Source organism: Strigops habroptila, chromosome 1 (assembly GCF_004027225.2).
Source record: "Strigops habroptila isolate Jane chromosome 1, bStrHab1.2.pri, whole genome shotgun sequence".
Lineage (NCBI taxonomy): Eukaryota > Metazoa > Chordata > Aves > Psittaciformes > Psittacidae > Strigops > Strigops habroptila.
In genome coordinates, this window is record NC_044277.2 from 155,512,408 (window position 1) to 155,531,500 (window position 19,093).

General features: G+C 38.4%; 1 protein-coding gene across 1 annotated transcript in view; it reads left to right on the forward strand.

Moving 5' to 3' along the window:
* Positions 1–19,093, forward strand: part of ZNRF2 (zinc and ring finger 2) — a 60,176-nt gene that overhangs the window by 21,650 nt on the left and 19,433 nt on the right. Inside the window, exon 2 of the mRNA XM_030484400.1 lies at positions 9,628–9,723. Within this exon, the coding sequence (XP_030340260.1) occupies positions 9,628–9,723 (96 nt within the window). The remainder of the gene's footprint in view (positions 1–9,627; positions 9,724–19,093) is intronic.

The window sequence follows — 19,093 nt, forward strand, 5'->3', positions numbered from 1 at the left end:
TTAGTGAGGACTTCTTTTTTATTTTTACCCTCACTTACTTTGGTAAAAACTTTGTAGACAACAGACCTATTGTCTATAAAATGCTGTGCTTTCTCAGGTCTCCATTATCGCCTTGTTTGTGTAGCAGGGTAATAGTTTTCGGATTCTCTGAGAGACTTTGTCTTCTGCATGCTTTCAAGCAGCATCATTATCTGTGCTGTTTTCCAAGATGCTGCCTTCTCCTGGGGCTTGCTCCTTTGTTCCTGTCTGCTGCGTTTCAAGTGCAGTGTTTACTGTGTCTCTCCCATTTCTTTTTTTTGTAAGACCTTGTATGCATTTTGGCCAGTTTGCTCAGAAGACTTCTCTGCGTCCGACAAGATGCTCTCTTTCACGTGTTCAGTTTAGTCATCCTTGTCAACCATTATTCAGCCATTTTCACATCATACTTCTTCCCTTTTAGCTATCATTAAATATACTGTCAGCATGGTATAGCCCTCTCCTCTCTTATTATCATGCTTCATGTAATTTTAACCAGATTTGTTGCATTATACAGTATAGGTTTTCAAGATACTTACATAATTTTCGAAAAGCGGGACTCGTTCTTTCTTCTGATCTTGGAGCAGCTCTTCCTACACTTCCTTTTAAATGATGTGATTTCTAATGGAAACTTTCTCTTTAACCCTACTATTTTTGAAAGTAGTGACTTATTGACAGTGTGAAAGGGAGGGGAGTGTAGACAGACTTGCTCCCTGTACTTAAAAATTTATAGTTGTCTTGCCAAATTACTCAGTTACTCCAGAAGTGCCTACTTCTGGCAATGGAACACCTTTATCCTGTCTGTCTTTCCCAAGTTTCATTGTGAAATTGTGAGTGGAAAAACCTTTTTCAGATGCTTGAGGAACATATTGCTCCAGGCAATGAGAGAATTGAGGGAGTAGGAAAATTAAAGAAGAAACAAATAAAGCTATAGGTTCAGGAGAGACTAGGAATGAGAGAGAAGAATTCTTCTTTCTTCAACTGTGATAGATGAGTTTAGAAGATAAAAAGCAATGTGAATATGTAGTATCTCTAAAGTACGAGGTTTAAGGCATCTCATTCACATAAAGTTTTCAGACCTCCCGGCTGACCTGTAGTAAGTTACTTGCCATCATCTGGTAATGCAAGAACTAAGCTTGTTTGACAGGTTAATCTTGCCTGCTGTGTGGAAATAAAACACACTTGTGACCCAAACCATTGACAGTGCTTTCTGGCTACTTGCTTTCTGAATAAGGTAGTTAGTTTGTTGGGCTCAAAAATGCGTCCAACCTGGCTTAACTGCATATTCAGACAACTGTTGTCCTCCTCACAGCTCCACAAGATTTCTCCAGTGTGGCAAGAACCCCGTTTGTGTGCAGAAGCCTGTGGAATAGTGATAGGGTTAGTTTCTGCCCATACTACTGGTGTTGCTCTGCCAGCGTGGCTAGGAGGGAACCTGGCTCTTATCTCTGCTTGCCAGAGATCTGACGATGAATAGACATGAGAGAGAGGAAAAGTTTTTTTCTTTGTTGCCCTTGATTCAGATTTTGGAAGGGACTCATCACACTTATATGAAAGAGAGAGAAAGTGTGTTCCTTGGGTTCTTTCTCCTGCCCCCCTCCCTTGGGAAAGATGCTATGAAAATTAATGGTATTCTTCTGGGGAAGATCTTGTTGATAAGTGGGAGGTTTTGGTTGCTAGTTGAAAATACACTTCTCAAACGTAGTAAGCTAAAATCTAAAATAGTCTGGGTTGTGGGTGGATTTTTTGAAAACCATGAAAACCATCTTGCTCTTACCTCTTAATGTACCAAATGCAACTCGCAATGTTAAGTTTGTATTCACACTTGTCTGTCTTCAGCTGCTTCTGTTCCATTGAGAAACTTATGTTATGGATCTGTGCTTGGGGGGGTGACATGTCTGAAATGCAGTTAATACAGTAGTAAGTTAAAGAGTAAACTAATATCTTACAAGTCACTTTAAGAACTGTTCTTGTTTGTGCACTTGTCAGTTTGAAAGCACAAAGGCTCTAGGAGTTTGGATGAAGCAGACTTGAGCAGTCTCTCATCTACCTTGACTACAGATCCCTGTGGATGATGGGATAGGGGGATAACACCCACCCACAAACACAGGTGGAGCCAAGAAGGTTTTTCCTATTCTTTTTGTTGGGTGCTTGCATTGATCTAAAATGTCACTCTTAAAAGCTGTTCCTCTAATAACAGCTGTTCTTATTTTTTGTATGATGAGGTGAAATCAATCTTTCCATAGGTCTTTCCCACCTGTAATTTCATCTTCTGGGTTGCAAGACATTTTAGCATGGGGCTTTTTTTTCTCTCAATTTTCTCAAGAAATTGTTCTTCAGTTTCTAAAAATGTGCAGCTGTCAATTATGATCATCATCATGTTACTTTTACCTTGATTTTAGACACCTGAAGTTGTGCAGTTGATAAAGATATTTATGAAGAAAACGTGACTTGAATTCAATTTTTCTTCATTCTGTAGTGTGGTGTTTTTCAGTGATTGCTACTGAAGATGTCACTTTCCTAATTACCAAGGTGAAGGAAGCTGAAGAAGTTATGTAGTACAATTTTGTCTTTCATAACTTTTAGGAGATGAAGGATTATCTAACCACATCTTCTCTAATTATTCCATGGGTTCCTTAACTAAAATAAGATTCAGGTTTAGTTTTATTCCCCAATTTATATATCCCCCTTTCCCACTGAGTGCTGTGGGAGCTTTGAATTGGAAAACACAAGAGAGAATCTCTTGTTTCTCTCAAGGAATACACAAGTCTATTTACTTCAGTTTTATCATACAGAAGTGGGGAAGAAAACCCCTCTAGATTAAGTGCTGAGAAAAAGAAATTATTTGTACTTATCCTGGTTCAGTTTTCTGGAAAAGACAGAGTTTGGAATGTTTGTATTTTGTTCCTTATTTCTATTTGATTTCCTATTCTCTCCCAAATGGAGGGGAGTATTTCTTTATTTCTTTTAATCTCCAGAAGTCTTTCCAGATGGTGCTGTGTTCTCCCAGCTTAGGCCATTTACAGCATAAGGAAGGATAAAAACTAGAGAACTAGATGTATCTTTTCAGCAATACACTTTCTCCCTGAATAAAAGAACTTCTGTACATAAAATGGCAAACCTTATCCAAGTAGCCACTTGTATTGAGAGCTACAGCACCTAGAAATCCTCCTGTAGAGGGTTTGCTGGGAATTGGTAATCCTCTTTTATCTTTTCCATTCTAACTTAAAGACATTTTTTTAATGTCAGTTTTCTGTCCTTGAGTTTAGTGTGAAATAATCTTCATATTCTCTTAAATGTTATGGGTAAGGTTGCCAGGTAAGATGTTAGCTTTCGTGTACAAAGCTTCATGTTTTTAAGCTTAAGAAATTACTCATTCTGTCTTTCCATTTCAGTTGTCTGAGGAGAAAAGAGACTTCTGTGGCCATATAACTCTGATAGATCCATGTAGACTTTTTTTCTTTTTTCTTTTTCCTTCTTTAAATTTTACAAATGAATTTACAGAAGAAGGGAGTAACAGAATTTTGACTTGACCCGGACTGTTGTTACTTCACTAAGAATCTGAATTATTTCCATCTATTTTTCTGCTGTTCTTACAATCTCACTTCATAGTCCTCTACACAGTTGAATGTAAAAGGAAAAAGTGGAAGAAATAAAGGCATTACAGTTTGACTTTAATAAAATGTTTATGCTATTCTGCTTTATATTCTCATTAGGAAACTTAAAAAATATGGTCTAGGTGAAAAAGTAGGTGGATGCTGAAATAGTTGGGAACAAAATCCTGTAGCTGCTCTAGCAGAGCAATTCAAGTATCAGTGGATGGGTCTGGTTTCAATCATCTTTCTTTGGAGGGCGGACGCTTTAAAAAAGAATATAATGATGAACTTGTAAGATCTGAAAGCACTATGGAGTGCAAAATTTGAGTTCATAATTGTTTTTAACATGTTAGAAAAGTGTCCATAATTGATTAAAAAAGGTAAATGAGAATTACTAAATGTGAGGAGAAACAAAATGTACCACTAGAATATGGGACCTGGCTTGTAACAGTTCTGCTGAAGATTTAGGGATTGTTATGGGTCATGAGAGGAATGAGCCAGTAATCCAATGGTTTAAAATGTATGTGTATGTACCTATATACACACAATGAAGATAATTTCTATCTATAAATAGATCTATATTCAACTCCTAGTGTAAAAGAATGATGTGATAAGTAACTATTTAATTTCTGCTTAGGACTTACAAAGTCTTAGCCTGAAATGTCTGCCCACTTCTTGGCAATGCAATATGTTAAGGTTGGAGAGAGACCAGACGACAGCAATAGGAACAAAATGTTTAGGCACCAGGCCTGGATGGAAAGATTAGACTAACTTTTTTTTTCAGCCTAGGGGAAAAAGACGGACACACATTTTCCAATGTGAACATGTTTTTTATACTGAAGACAGTTACTGACTGTTTTCTGCATCTACTGAACACACAAGAAATAAGCAACCTCTTTTGTAACTGAAGGCTGCCAGATTATAGATAAGGGAAGATTTTTCTAACTGCCTAGGAATAGCTGAACAGCATTGCAGGTTATCCAGGATGTCTGTAAAATCTTTCACTAGTTGACTTTTAAGGGCAGATTAACTCCTCTAAGTACATTTAACCCACTTTTCCAGTATAGGATAGACTTGGTGACCTCTTGAGGTTCATTCTGACATGTTCCTCTGATTATGTGAAGTCTTTTCTGTTTATTGGCGGGAGGGAATTATTTGTGTTATTTTCTTTTAGCATCATTATGCAGGCTTTATTTGTGTGATGGTAATCTTGCATACCACCCTTATGCCATCATATTTACTGAACGCTGTGCTTCCAGATTGTCTATACTTTTTTTTCTAAGCACCAAAGAACAAGTGCGAGTAAACATTTGTCAAGCTTCCTATTGTCAAATACACTTTAGAAAAGTATGTGTATGCAAGGATTATTCTTTTCTTATGGCTTCTTTAAATGTAAGCCAAGATGGATTTATCCATCTTCTTTGAAAACAGAAGGATGCAAAAACCTTAAAATACTAGTATGTTGCATACTTACTTTAAAAGAACAGCTGGTCTCATTATACTTCTAGTTTGGTTTTGGCAATGTTCCTGTGAAGATGTTTTCTGCTGAAAGGTTACTCTGATCAGGCTGATGCAGTCTTTTGTGTTGTTGCAGGTTTTATTTGTGGTTGCTCCTTGCTACAACTGTTTGATGTTGACCAAAAGGATCATCCATTCTTCTGTGCAAGTCTGATACAGCTTTAACGTGTTTCCTTTATGTGCACTTCTGTGACACTCCACACTGTATTGTCTGGGAGCTCTTAGCTCCCTTTTTTCCCACCACAAAGTAAATATTCCAGAATGAGTTGCCAACATTATTTTGCAAAAAATCATAGAGGTCCAGAAGTTTGTTATTTGTTGGATGATTTTTGTTTACTTCACTATGCACTGAACTGCAAGTTTAACAGGCTGATGTTTGCAAAGCAAGGCAAACACAGTAAAATAACAGTAAAAGGCTGAAATTGGTACAGATAGAATGAGAGTCACCCATCTGCCTGTCCCTGTGGATAGTTTCCAATCCTGCCAGAGATGGAAGTTGCACATTGGGTAGATGGATGTGAGAGAAGATGGGATTCTTGGCTAACTGCAGGTTCATTTGCAAAAGCTGGTGAAGTCTGAAGAAACCAATACATTCAAGAGAGAATGAGAGAGAGGTCATCTCTGAATATTCAAGTCCTGCTACTTGCATAGGTTTAACTACTTCAAACTTTCTGTGCCACCTTGGGATTTTCTAGGGGCTGTGCTGCAACTTTCTGTTCTGTCTCTTTTCTTGTAATTGGTTTTTTTTTTTTTTCTTCCCCCAGGATTCTGGTTTTAAGTAATGTGTTACTTTCGGTATTGTAGTCAGGGTTATGAAACCAGACAATGGCAGTTTGTGAGAATTTGTCTCCCTGACTCTTAAGTGTGCGGTTGTAAAAGTCAGCTAAAGGCGTGTGCTTGCTCAGTTTTGCTGCTCAGTTCTTTCCTGCTGTACAGAAAAAGAATGGGGCGAGAGGTGGTTCTTCCCCTGACTTAGGATGTATCACAGGCAATGTCCTCTCTACTATGGGAGAAGGAAGTACAGCTTTGCACTCATATGCTAACAGTGACGACCCTCATACAAAAGTGATAGTTCCTCATCTTGGATGAGGATAAGGGATGCTGTGAAACCAACACCTTCATAAGAGCTGGATTTTTACCTAAAACTACATATTCTCTTGTGCTCTCCTCGTAAAGAGAGTGAGAAAGTAGTTCATTGAGTTTCCTAGTTTTAGAGGACGCTTCATGTGATGCCACCTCATTTGATGACTACTTCCACTTTGTTGTCCAAATGTCTGTGAATGCATTGTTTATCTGCAGAACTCAGTAAAAAAAGTCATGTAGAGAGCAAGTTATTTTCGACCTGTTGCTGATTGTTAAAGTCAGCAACGTGACTTTCTTCAAGTTATCGGAATTGTTCCTTGAGACTTGTGGTAAAAACAAACATAGGCTATAAATGTTGTTAGCCTGCTGGGCAATGGTACAATAGAGCTTTTGTTCTTACGGAGTACTTAATTGTAAACTGGGTCATGAAACTATTGCCTTATGATTTGTGGAAAGGTGAGAAAATACCAGCTTTTTTAAAGGACCTTTAGCTGGCTTGTAGACAGTGTTGATCATTCACTTACTTATATTTTTCAAATACAGTTAATAAAGTAAATATTGCGTCTACAATCAAAATAATTTGTTCTTCGGGGTTACTGGAAATGGCAGTTCCTTTCACACAGAACATACACTGCACACCTCTTGGGGAAGATGGCTAAATCCAGAACATTGCAACAGAACATTGTGAAGGGGTGAGAAGCTGGATTTCACTTGTATTTGAAAAATGGTTCAGCAAGTGTTCTGAGTTTAAGGCTCTTTTTCTGCTTTTATGTCTCTGGCATGCCACTGATGCTGGTCACTGGAAAAACGTCTTTTCCACAAAGATATCTTTGCCACTGGCAGCTAAGTTGGTCCATGAGGCTTAGTTAAGTGTGGTGTCCTCTGCTTCTTGTGTTCTTCAGTGTACCTTTCTGCATGCTGAGTAGAGCTACAGCAGTCAGATATCCCAGACTTGCGTCAGGGGGGACGTTTGTAGTTGTTTCACTATTACCTTCAGATACCCTTGATACTGGACAAGCCACAAGATACTGGTATTGTTAAAATAATTACTATATTGGTAGAATGCAAACTGTTTACTAGGTTTAGGGGCAGGTGCATAATAGTATAAGCACATTTGGCTGAGTAGGTGGATAAGCAGAAAGATTTTTCACAGCTGTCTACCTTTAAGCAAGGTTTTAAGTAAAAAGTTATTATTATCATCATCATTATTATTTACCCAAACTCTCCCTACAGTTTTATTTGGATTTAAGTATTCCCTCTAATGATTCCTGGGATATGTACCTTCTTAATACAAGCAAGTTAACAGTTAATAAATCTAAAGATCTAGTGATGGTTTTCTCTGCCCCTTATCAGTCACAATTAGATAACCATAGGGAATAAGCTGGAGGGGTTCTGTCCAGAAAGCAGAGAAGCAGAGGGAACCTGTTAATGATGGTCCTGGTGCTTAACTAATGAGCCATGAACATAGATGTTAACTTGCTCTAATGCAAACTGTTCTGGCACAGCAGGACTCAGTCTGCAATGCATAAGGAAGTTACATGCTTTTCCATATCCAAATATGTTGTCAATTATGCCTTACAGAAGCATATAAATGAGAATAATGTGTGGGTCTTAGTAGGTTTTGACTAGACTTAAGAGTAGTCAGCTGCATTAGGCTGATAAAGGTTGAGAGAAAACTTCCCCCAGGTCAGTTTTTGAAGAAAACCGTAACAAAACAGTTACGGGTGGTTTTGGGTGTTTGGAGGACTGAGATATTAATTTTGATCTTAGTCATGTTGAGATGCAGCCTGGGGGAAGAAGACTACAGAGTGGCTGAAGGGTCACTGACAAAGCTTTCTACAAGTAAATTAATCCTTTCATAGAATCATAGAATCAACTTGTTTTTTCCAAAAGATGTGTTTGGCTGTTGTATGCTTATTAACCTATGGTTGTAATTGTATAGATGTGGGTTGGGAGGAGGATTAAAAAAAAGGAGAGGAGAGCAATATTTAAACTGAAGCATAAGACTGACACAAGAAGAAATAGATATGAACTGCTTATTGCTAAAGTGGGAAGAATCAGAACTGTACTTTATCTCAGGAAGTGGTTTCCAGTACATGTTCAGCTGCTGCTCAAGAGTTCCTCATGGGTGTTACCAGTTGTCTGCTTTGACTTGCTTCCTATTAGCTGCACTGAAGAAATAAAAATTGTTGTCTTGACAAACGAGTGTATTACTTCTATCAAGTGCTAATGCTTCAGGTTAGTTGCTTGATTTACATCTGGCTAATAATTAACAGTAAAGATCAAAATTCTCAGGCAACAGTAACTTGAAGTGCAGCATCAAGACGCTTGTCATCCTTAACTGATTCGGCTCATTGTGGGCTCCCAAGGTTAGAAGTACAAAAATAAGGGGCAACAAACAAACATGTGGGAGCAGGCCAACATGTGGATGTTGGTGGAAGGTGCAGTGGTCTTTTATACGTGCCTGCGTTACTACTTTTCAACAGCATCAAAGAAGTTGGTCCTTTGCACTGAGCATGGATTTCAATATTTTTGCCATATGGCGCCCTGTTGGTATATTCCTAAACAACTGTTACACATCAAGATTCCTGTTCGTGCCTTTTTGTCTCTCAATTATGTGTTAATTATTCAGGATATGACAGTCAGACTTCTCTGTGGACTGTAAAACTTGTCTAACCACTTTGTCCTTTAACTGGAATACTGCTGTCTTCAGTAAGGACATAAAATATTACATAGTTTTTTCATGAACTAGTGTGCAGTTGCATCACAATTCAGACTGTCTTAATTATTCTTTACCCCATATTGGCTCAGGCTGTTACCTCAAGAGCTAAACAAGGTCGTGCTTGGCTAGGATGAGATGTGTCAAGTAAATTCAGCTCTACAGGAAATATTAGTGATTCAGTAGGTGAGGCAACACCCCTGAGTTAATGTTTTCACTGTGCCCCAGACTGGTAAAAGGTGCTGGAGCTTGCATGATGAGATGTAAAACTGAGATCCTTTGTTAAAGTTTCAGTGCTATTCCATTTAAGATGTAACTCGGGGTTCCTGCCCAAGTTCAAATTTGAATGGGTATGTTCCCCATACATTTTTTAATTTCTCTTTCAGTAGAGTCATATTATCCTCTTGCTCCTGTCTTAACTGTTCTTAAAGTCGTTGGGAAAGTTGGCATTCCGGAGGTGCTGACGTTTGCAATTGGCAACAGATTAATTTGCAGAAACACTTGTCTGTTTTGAGATCTTTTGAAATCAAGGGTATTATATTAATGTAAGAAATGTCAGGTCAAAACTGAAAAGCTGCCATATATATATTTTTTTTTTCTTTCTATTGATGTGTGCAGAGCAGTTTTTTGGCTTGAATATACATATTTGCAACAAGGTTGAGTGTACTCAGACTTACATGTCTTTATTTTCCATAGGATTCAAGTGCCCTGTATGTTCAAAATTTGTATCTTCTGATGAAATGGATTTACATCTTGTGATGTGTCTGACAAAACCAAGGATAACCTACAATGGTAAGAAAGAAGTAAGCTGATAATTATTAATTTTAAACATTAGAGTGATAATAATTTGTTATTTAATAAGATGCTAAGGTAAATAGTTCAGTGTTTTTTGCTTGTAGTTTATTTTTTCATATTAATTCCTAAGAACTTGGTGGGTTTTATACTGCATGCCAATATAGGTTACACTGTTGACTTGTTCTGCAAATATAAAAATATTCTTGTTTGAGCGTGTTTATTCCATTCTTTGACCACAAGATCAGACGTTGGTCAGTGTGCATTTAGTGTCCACTTGAGATAGGTGTGGCTTAAACATCCTCTCATCTAATGACATCGAGTAGTGAAGTAGGTCAGTCAAGTCTCCTTCTGGAGACATAATTAAGGACTTCTTGTGCTGTACATTTGCATGTTATTCAAGAAAAAGACCCTTTCTTGAAGGAGCTGAAGAACTTTGTCCTTCAGCTGATTGCATATGTGATACTTCATAAGGATTGGTAGATATGTATGGTTTTGGTTTTTTATTGAAGCTTGCTCATGTCAAATGAATCACGTGTGGTAGCTCTGTTTTTTCTCTACTACTAAGCTCTTCTTATAGGCAGCCTTTAATGCAAGGCAAATAGGACTTTTGCCACTGTTGGTATCAAACCTTTCTATCGCTGTTGCTTAAGCTGACAGTTCTATGGCAAGCACCCAAAAAGCTTTCAGACAACTAGGAATTAAAAAATCTTACTGAAATCTTAGTGCCTAATTTGGCAGAGCTGCCCTACCATCAGGAAATGTTACAGTGACTCCTGAATGAGATTATTGCTTAACAGCCATCAGATGTGAAATATGTGAGGACCGAATGCGAACGCTGCATAGTGAGGGTGGTCAAACACAGTAGCAGGCACCTGAAGAGGTTGTGCAACCTCCGTCCTTGGAAATGATCAGAAATGGATTGAACAAGGCCATGAGCAACTTAGTTTAACTTGGTTCTGCTTTGGGCAAGGGGCTGGACCAGAGGACCTCCAGAGGTCCCTTCCAACATAAGTTAGTTATTGCATAGATAACCTGCAGGGTTATGAGCTCTTTGACCCTCCTGGCACCTTGCTCTAAGGGTTATCTACACTGGATCTTTTTTATTGGAACAAGTCCTGAAGAATGGTTGGGCCCACCTTATTCTTTTTCTGGAAAGCAATAACGCGGGCCCTTAATTGCAAAAATAATTTGAGATCATATACTTAGAGTTTTGAAATCCATTTCAAAGCACAGCACTCAGAAAAAGTCTGGGTTTGTTTGGTTTGGTTTTTATGTTGTTGCTTTTTTTTCTTCCTGTTGTTAGCATACATATATTTCAGAAGGTTTTACTTCTTTTAACAGAGGCGTCTTGTTTCTCTCTGTTTTGCCTTTTTTCATTTAGGACTGAGCATTTTCCAAAATGAGTTGCTAGACATCTGTGTACTGAGGGATGTTGAACATTAGGGAGTAGTAGGCTATCGCCTCAGTAAGGGACAGATAATGCGCTTGGGTTCAGTTAGGGTGGAGCAGCAGAAGGCAAGCTGGCAAAGACCAAGCTCTGGCAGTAACCTAACTGATGGGATGTGCACAAATTGAGATTACTGACAGAAATCCTTTGCCCTTGCTGCTTCGTACCTGTACATATGAGCACACTCAGCTGAGTAACCTTTTTTTCCCCAAAGAGACAGCATTTGCATAATGTAACCTCTTGTCGTTGGTGTTGTTCATTTGTATCACAATGGTGCAATTCAATTCAGACTCTATTTTTGTTTGGTTGATTGTTTTTTTCGTGTACTGTTTCTCTCAGCTGGTGCACTGCTTTGGGCCATCTTGTTACCTTTGAGCAGTCTGTTAAGTGACCAAGCTTCTGTATAAATGAGCAGAAGTAAAACATGAGTGGCACCTGAAGCCAGTCTCTGGATAAAAGCAGTTTTAGAAAGTGCAATCTAAGTTATTACCAGCAACATGTAATTTCTCAATTTAGGATTGCATCTACTGTATAGAAAGCCTCAGAAACTTATTCTAGGAAATAGTTATATAAGCTTGAAAGCAAAAATGACTGAATTACATAGGCTGGTTTGAGAAAGACACTGAGAAGTATGGTCTCATTCTCATAAACACTTAATAGAAGTGTTCACTGATCCTTCTAACTCCAGTTGGTTAGCTCCTGGAGTCAAGGACTAAAGCTTAAATTATAGCCTATATCTGGTTATTTAAATTACTGCAGCACAAAGAAATGGAGGCTATAGCTTCAGAGTTGTACAGTGCTCAGGAGTTACTTTGTGGTATGATTGTGATCCGTTTAATGAGGCTAATGAAAGAGAATTAACCACCAGATTGGTAACTTAATGCTGCTGTGATTACAGGCCCAGAATTGCATATGAATGTCTGTATGCAGGGGTTTTTTCCCTTGTATAGTTTTGCCATGATGAGGAGATCTACTTTTTTGTCATAAGCCATAAGAAGGGCATCTCAATTTCGCTTGCAAGTAGCAGAAGAAAACCTTAGGCTTAGACTATCTCAGTAGTTGGAGGGAGCCTTAGACTATCTTAGCAGCTGCTGAGATGTTAAAAAAAATGAGCAGTTGGATTGAACTGTGCTTATGTCTAGCTTGGTTCTAGATGTGTTTCCTCATGATACTGTAAATGTATTAGTTGTTCTATCTAAGAAACAGCAGGGAGCAAACTGTATGTATTTTGTCATTCTGAGAAGACAAACCTTTCTTTTTAAATGTGAGTCTGAGGCATACAGTCTTCCCAAGAAAAATCTTGTAAGACTGTTCAGTTGTGATTTTAAGTTTGCAAAAAATTAATGAGTCCTCCCAGCCAATCTCTTAATTGCTTTCTGAGCTAACTTTGTGCTTTGCATTTGGCAGTAGGAAGGGTCAGTGAACTGCAAACTCTGGCAGCTGATTTACATGTCTTTTCTGAGAGTGGTCAAAATTTTGTCCAGTTCTATGCTGGAAGTTGTGCTGATTTTCATATAAATAAATAAGTACATTTTATTAGCCTTATTCTTTCACAATCATATGACTTGCCTGCAACAGAGATCTCATTGCTGACTCAATTTGGCATGTAAAAAGACCTCTTTCTTTTTTTCTGTGGAACTTTGTTTCACATCTCTAAAACTACTTGTGTTCACACATGAACCAGTATCTAGGCATTTTGATATGAAAGCTGGTTAAATGAATAGAATTGTGCAAAACCATTGTGGTGTTTGGTATTACTATCTTAAAAAGCCTCGCTTTTCTTAGCAATTAAGAACTCTCTTCATACCGTTACTTGCTGAGTTGCTGAGAAGCCAGAGTAGATCCCATGCACTGGTTAGCCACAGGCTGCCAAAAGCCAGTTCTATGAAGAAAGTCAGTTACTTGCTAGCTGACAGATTTTTTTTTTTATTTATTTGGTTTTTTTAGTCACTGCTAAAATATTAGCGTATATATATATAGCCATACATATTCCTTTGAGCTTCTCTAGAGTGTTAAATGAGGCACCTTGTACCATCTCACTGAAGTTTGCCACGATGAGTTATGCAGGGAGCCCACTTAGGGACTACTCTGTGAAAGACGTTGCTTACAAGATAGCCCTGCGTTTTGGTAAGCCAGGGGCATTTACTTGAATTTACTTAGTGCTTTGGAAGCAACTTGCCTTTAACTCCTTGCCGATGACCTATCTGGTGAAGTTTAGGTTTTGAATATAATTATTGTGCATTTTTTTGTTGTTACAGTATTGCTGCCTTTTTTCACTGGGAAGTGTTCTATAAAAATTTAGAAGATGCAAGAGAGATTTGTGACTTCAAAGCCACAAGTTTTAGATGCTTTGCAACAAATGCAACCAGTTCCTCTTGAACAAACCTTACAGTTGTTTCTGAAGTAATTCTGGTTTTCATTTTAAAAATTCCTTTGTTTGTTTCTCAGAACACTTTGTAACACTTTATCATTATTATTATTGTTATTGCTATTAAAGGGCCTCTCTGAGAGCAGGGACTAGCAGTCTGGCTCCATGCCAGATGGGGAAGCCAGTGACCCTGGGGAGCTGGGGAGAGCCAGTCAGCTCCCTAGACTGGTTGGCTGGCTCAGTGAGGCAGCCTGTCCCCTTTCAAAAGTTTTGACTGAATTAGCACATTCCTGTGGAATATTTTGGGTTTCATCAAGTCAGCACTTAGTGTTGGAACGCTGTTCTACTGGAAACTTTCTAAGCAGGTCTCGTCAAAGCCACTTGCTGAGAGGTGCTGCTGCTGCTTTGATATCAGTGCTGCTTTCACTCAGACCACTCTGGATTTAATTCAGATATGGCAGTGGATCTGATTATTGGCTAACATGTTTACCAAGGTTCATTTTAAGGGGAAAGGCTTTCGCTAGTGTAATTTCAGAGAGGGAGAATGTTGAGACATCTAGTGCATAAGGTGCTAGATGGTTTTTTCCTTACTCGAGGTAATGAATTTGCAATTATTCTTTTTAAATTCACTTATAGTAAGTGAATTTTTTTAGCCCTACCAAAAAAGAGCAGGGGATCAAACATCACAGATAGAAAGAATTACCTATATGATTTTATATTTAAAGTTTATGTACCTCTGTTTTGAATGGAGGATTAGTGTGTTGAAAGACTGTTACAGACAGAATATTGAAAATTAGAAGGGTACTAGGAGGGAAAACGTGAATGATAACTCTGTGCTCTTCCTGTCCAGCAACTCAATTTGTCTTCTAGGGTGTTCGAATCTAACACCATGCGCAGTTTAGCCAATATTCCCCTGCTGTCTAACTGAAATCGAAGTGACTTGGCCACAACACTGCAACTGATTTAGATTAGCAAGGATGCAAAGCAGGGTTTTGTCATGAGGATTTAAATACACTTTATTTTAAATCAGTTTGAGGTATTTGGCTAAGTTTTGTCTTGTGAGGAGAGAGAAATGCTGGTACTGCTACATGCTGAGGCCTGCACTGAGTGAATGTCAGAATCCTCAGCTGGAATCTGTATGAGCAATAATCTCGCTAGAGGAGTTGACATCTAAATGACACCCATATAATGCATGCATTTTGATCCAAAGTAGAGACCTGAAGATTGGCATGAGTCACCTAAAAGACTAAATAAAAATCTTTTTGAAACATTCTTTGCGAATGGGGCTGAACTAATTTTTTTTCTAACACAAGCTGTAAGCTGTTTCAACATCCTTGGGGCAAGCTACCTGTGCTAGAGCTTACTCAGTTTATATTGCTCAGTAGAAGGGATAAAAATAGCACATCTTAACCTAACACTTGGACCACTGAAATACATGAATCTGGTAGTTCAGCCCACAGGAGTGACTTGATTTCCTTGGTCACTTCTGTGCACAAAAGAAGGGGGGAGTGTTTTACTCAGCAGGGCTGATGCTGTCAACTGTTTTGACTGATGCACTCAGAACTTCAGTCTGGAATAAAAAGAGTTGCGAACTTCAAGTTCACTTCTCTGCCAGAGAGATCATACCCTAAAAGACCTTGCAAAAGGGCATCTTGCCAGTCTGCCTGGAAAAGCTTAAGCCTTCCTCCTTGTCCTCATCCTTTAATAGGACTAGACTTTCAGCAAAGCAGTACAAAATAATGCTAAGGCAAATCAGTTCTTTCATTCCACTTCATCCGAGGTATAAAATTCTCCATAGAATTTCTCAATTCTTCCATTTTTGGAGTTTAACAAGATTCTTGGCTAAAAGTTTCAAGCTTCTTGCTCTGCCCTCAGGGATGCTAGGGAGGGAGACAAATAAACAGACACTTATCCTGTGCTTGCAGTTGAAATAGTGACATCTACTCTTGTTCTGATCTTATGTACTCATGAGCATCCTCCAGAGTATGTAGGAGGTTCATTCAGTTTCCCTGATGCTTTAAAAGTGTTTTCTTAAGTAGTTCTTAAAATAATGAGAACTGTTGTACCTCTGTTGAACTTTAAGATTTTAACATGGTGACAGTAGAACATTAATATAGTAAATAAAATTTCATTCTGAGACATTTGGACAGCTGTTATTCTGTGAATTGACCTAATATCATCCCAGACTTTCCACAGCTTGTCTTGCAAACCATTGTTACAATTTAAAGCGGAATTTGTGTTTGAAGAACTTGATTAAAATACGTTGATTGGTTTGTACTTCCTCTCTTCGGGAATTGTTGGTAACATTTGAACACGGAGGAAACTTTCACTGGTGTTCACCAGTGTTTTCCGTGCATAGCTACTCATCAGAACCAGACTGCCAGGAGGAACAGTGGCAAACTCTGGCTCTTCCTCCCTTTTATTCAGTAAAGCTGCATTTCCTTCCAACCATCCCAGATCTCCTCTCAGCAGTCTTTGGTACCTCTCAGAAGCATCGCTGCAAAAGCAGCCTGTTACATTTCAGGTTTGTTAGGAGGGAGTTTGTTCATTTTAAAGAGTAGTGCTGACAAATGTCGCTAAATAAAACCACACTCAACTTCAGCGTGTACCTCCCGGGGGTAGGGCCTGCTTCAGTGACCCCATTTCAGCCTCATTCGGTGGATGAACTGGGTCAGTCTGTGATAGTGTGGAGTTGCAGCACTTCTAGAGTCTGCAGCCTCTTATCTTGCCTCCACATCCACAAACTGTCAATCCTTTGCAATGGGGTCAAAAAACTAAGCTGTGTATTTCCAATGGTGTGTCTGTGAAGAAAGCTCCTGAAACAGGAACATAGTGTAACTAAGAGGGAAGTGCTTTGAACGTCTGGAATGGCAGTTCCTAGAACTGGAGGCTGTCCCATTTATCTTGGTAAGACACAATCTCAGAGGTTTAGTGGTGGTGGTTGAGATATCAGTATTGCTTTTTATTTTATTTTCATGTGAGAGGGAGGCATAGATTTGTAAAGAAGCTATGACAGGTCACTGTCACGGTTCAAGTTGGGGATGCTCAACAGATTATGCTGAATTTTCTTGCTGTAATGAAGTAAAGTTGACATGCTTGGATCCTGCTGAGGAGAACATACTGCAGAGATCACATCCATTCATATCTTAAACTTTTCTCCAATTTGTTGTGAATGTGACTTACTCTTTTAATGAACCTTTGGGCAGAAGGGTATTTGGTGGGTGATTCTCTGCCTACTTTCCCTTGAGCCAGGCCTAAATCTGCTAGACTGAACTTCCTGTGAAGGAGCCATTGCAAATCACTCCTGGTCAAAATAGCTGCAATGTCACCTCATACTTAATTCAGTTCTTGAGAGTGGGACAACAAATTTTTTCTCAGTACATTGGAATGGCCTTTATGTAAATGCACATATGCGACATGGGAATATTTTTTTATGCAGCACTTGATAAGTGCAGTAAAGCTTTTGACAACTATAGAACAAGTCTGCTTGTTTCTGAAGTAGAGAAAATAGGATCATTCATGTGCTGAATAGCTCAAGTTGTTTCTTTTCTTATGAGCTACTCCTAACCTCAGGTCCTGCCGTTGTCTTGCTTTGCTAACGAGAGTGCTGCTAAAGTCAAACGACAATTCTTGTCCTAGAAAATTACAGATACACCTGTGAACCAGTGCTGTAAAGAACATCTGCAGGTGACAAAAAGAGTGACTCAGGTTGGGTTAGAAGAGGACCTGATATACTGCTCTGTATGTTGTGTTTCTTTTATATAATGGCAGTGCAGTGCTGCATGCAGTGGGAAGCTAAGGGACAGTTTTGTTTGCTCGGTAGCAAATGCTCACTGTGCTGTGACTCTGCACCATGTAATGCAGACAGACAGGAGCTACCTTCTCTGTCTTACACTTAATCAGTCTTTAGCTTTGAGAGGTCATTCGGAGGATGTCATAAATCGTGTCTGCAACTGCTGCAGTCTTGTGACTGCTGGGAATTTAGCTTCAGGAGAAATAGTGTTCCTACTTTTGTAAGGGAATTCTGTAGTCCTTAAAGCTGATACTTCTAAAACCTTCAGATTTTACTTGTCTATTAGCAGCAAACTGTCTCATTTTTTTTGTAGTTGCTCTTTAGAAACAAAATGCTTGGAAAAACACAGCTTTTCCTAATCTTAGAGAATAAGTTTCACGGGCTAGATTTTGAAATAAAACCACTTGAAATCTTTTTTAAAAAAATGCCAAACTACATCTCACTGAGATTGAGTGATCTGTGTAGGAATTTAATGGTATTTCCTTCCCTAAATTCCTTACTGTTTTGCAGGAACTAGAACAGATTATTCACAGATCAGGATTTTTTTTCTAAAGAAATAGAAAAGACTAAGAGGCGCTCCTTGCTTCAAAACTGCCCCAAGAGCAGAACAATCAAAAGTATTGCCTGAAATGTCATTTGTAGTTTTATTTTTTCTTCAGATTAAAATGTTCCTTTAAAACCTGCTACCTTTTGATTACTTGAAGTCTTGTGCTTCTGAGTTGCAGACTCAACCCTTCAAAAGAAGCTTTTGCAGGGGATTTCAGTGATAGAACAAGCCTAACTCTTCAGAAACAAGCTGGGTGAAAACACTGTTAATCCCCAGTTTAGAAGTGAGAGTAGTCTATCATATTGTTACCACTGCTTACATAGGAGAAAGAATACAATTTTTTAGTTTTTTTAATAAAATCCAGTGATTCTAGAACAGGGCTGTAAATTGCCTATTGACATGAATTGCATTGACTATATACTGACATAGGTACAAAGTACTAGACTTGCCTATTGTATCCTCCCTGGAGGAACCTCCTTGCTCCTGAAGTTTGCGTAACTTTGTCTCACATCGATACAGATTTGTTCAGCTCCAGAAATAACACGAAGTTCTAACAGCTGAAACATAAAAAACTTCACTATTGCTAGATTTATTGCTGAACTGTATTGACACTGATGAAACCTTGTTAAAGTTTCCTCATGAAAACCTCAGATAACTAATGTTTTAACCCTCCACTAATATCTATCTGTAATTTAAAGCCATATCAAATTGTCTTCATTTTGACGATGTTTTTTGTCCCCTCCTTGTGGGAAGTTTCATTAGATAGTCATGTGTAACAGTAGGTATTGGATAGCTTTCATGTAGCTAAGCAATAATGTAGTATTCATTGGTAATTTTGAGCCCATAAATAATGCTTATTTGTTTGGAATGAAGAGATGGGGGAGGAATTGTTTGATTAACACTTTTATCTTATTTTTTTCTCCCTAATTCCAAGGAAGTCTATTTGAATCTATGGCTTTATTAGCTGAAATGTTTTGTCATGATGGTGTCCAATAATTTTGATAGCCTGTAAAATTAAAAAATGAGGAGAAAAGTAAGACTTTAATATGGTTGTAGAAATATACTGCCAGACTATGTGCATAAAGCTTTGAACAAATACTGGAGAATTGTCTTTGGGGACTACTGGGTTGTGGGTTTTTTTAACATATCTCCCATGTTAATCTTTTTTGTATTAATATTTGTGAACAATCATGATTGATGAATACTGTTGGA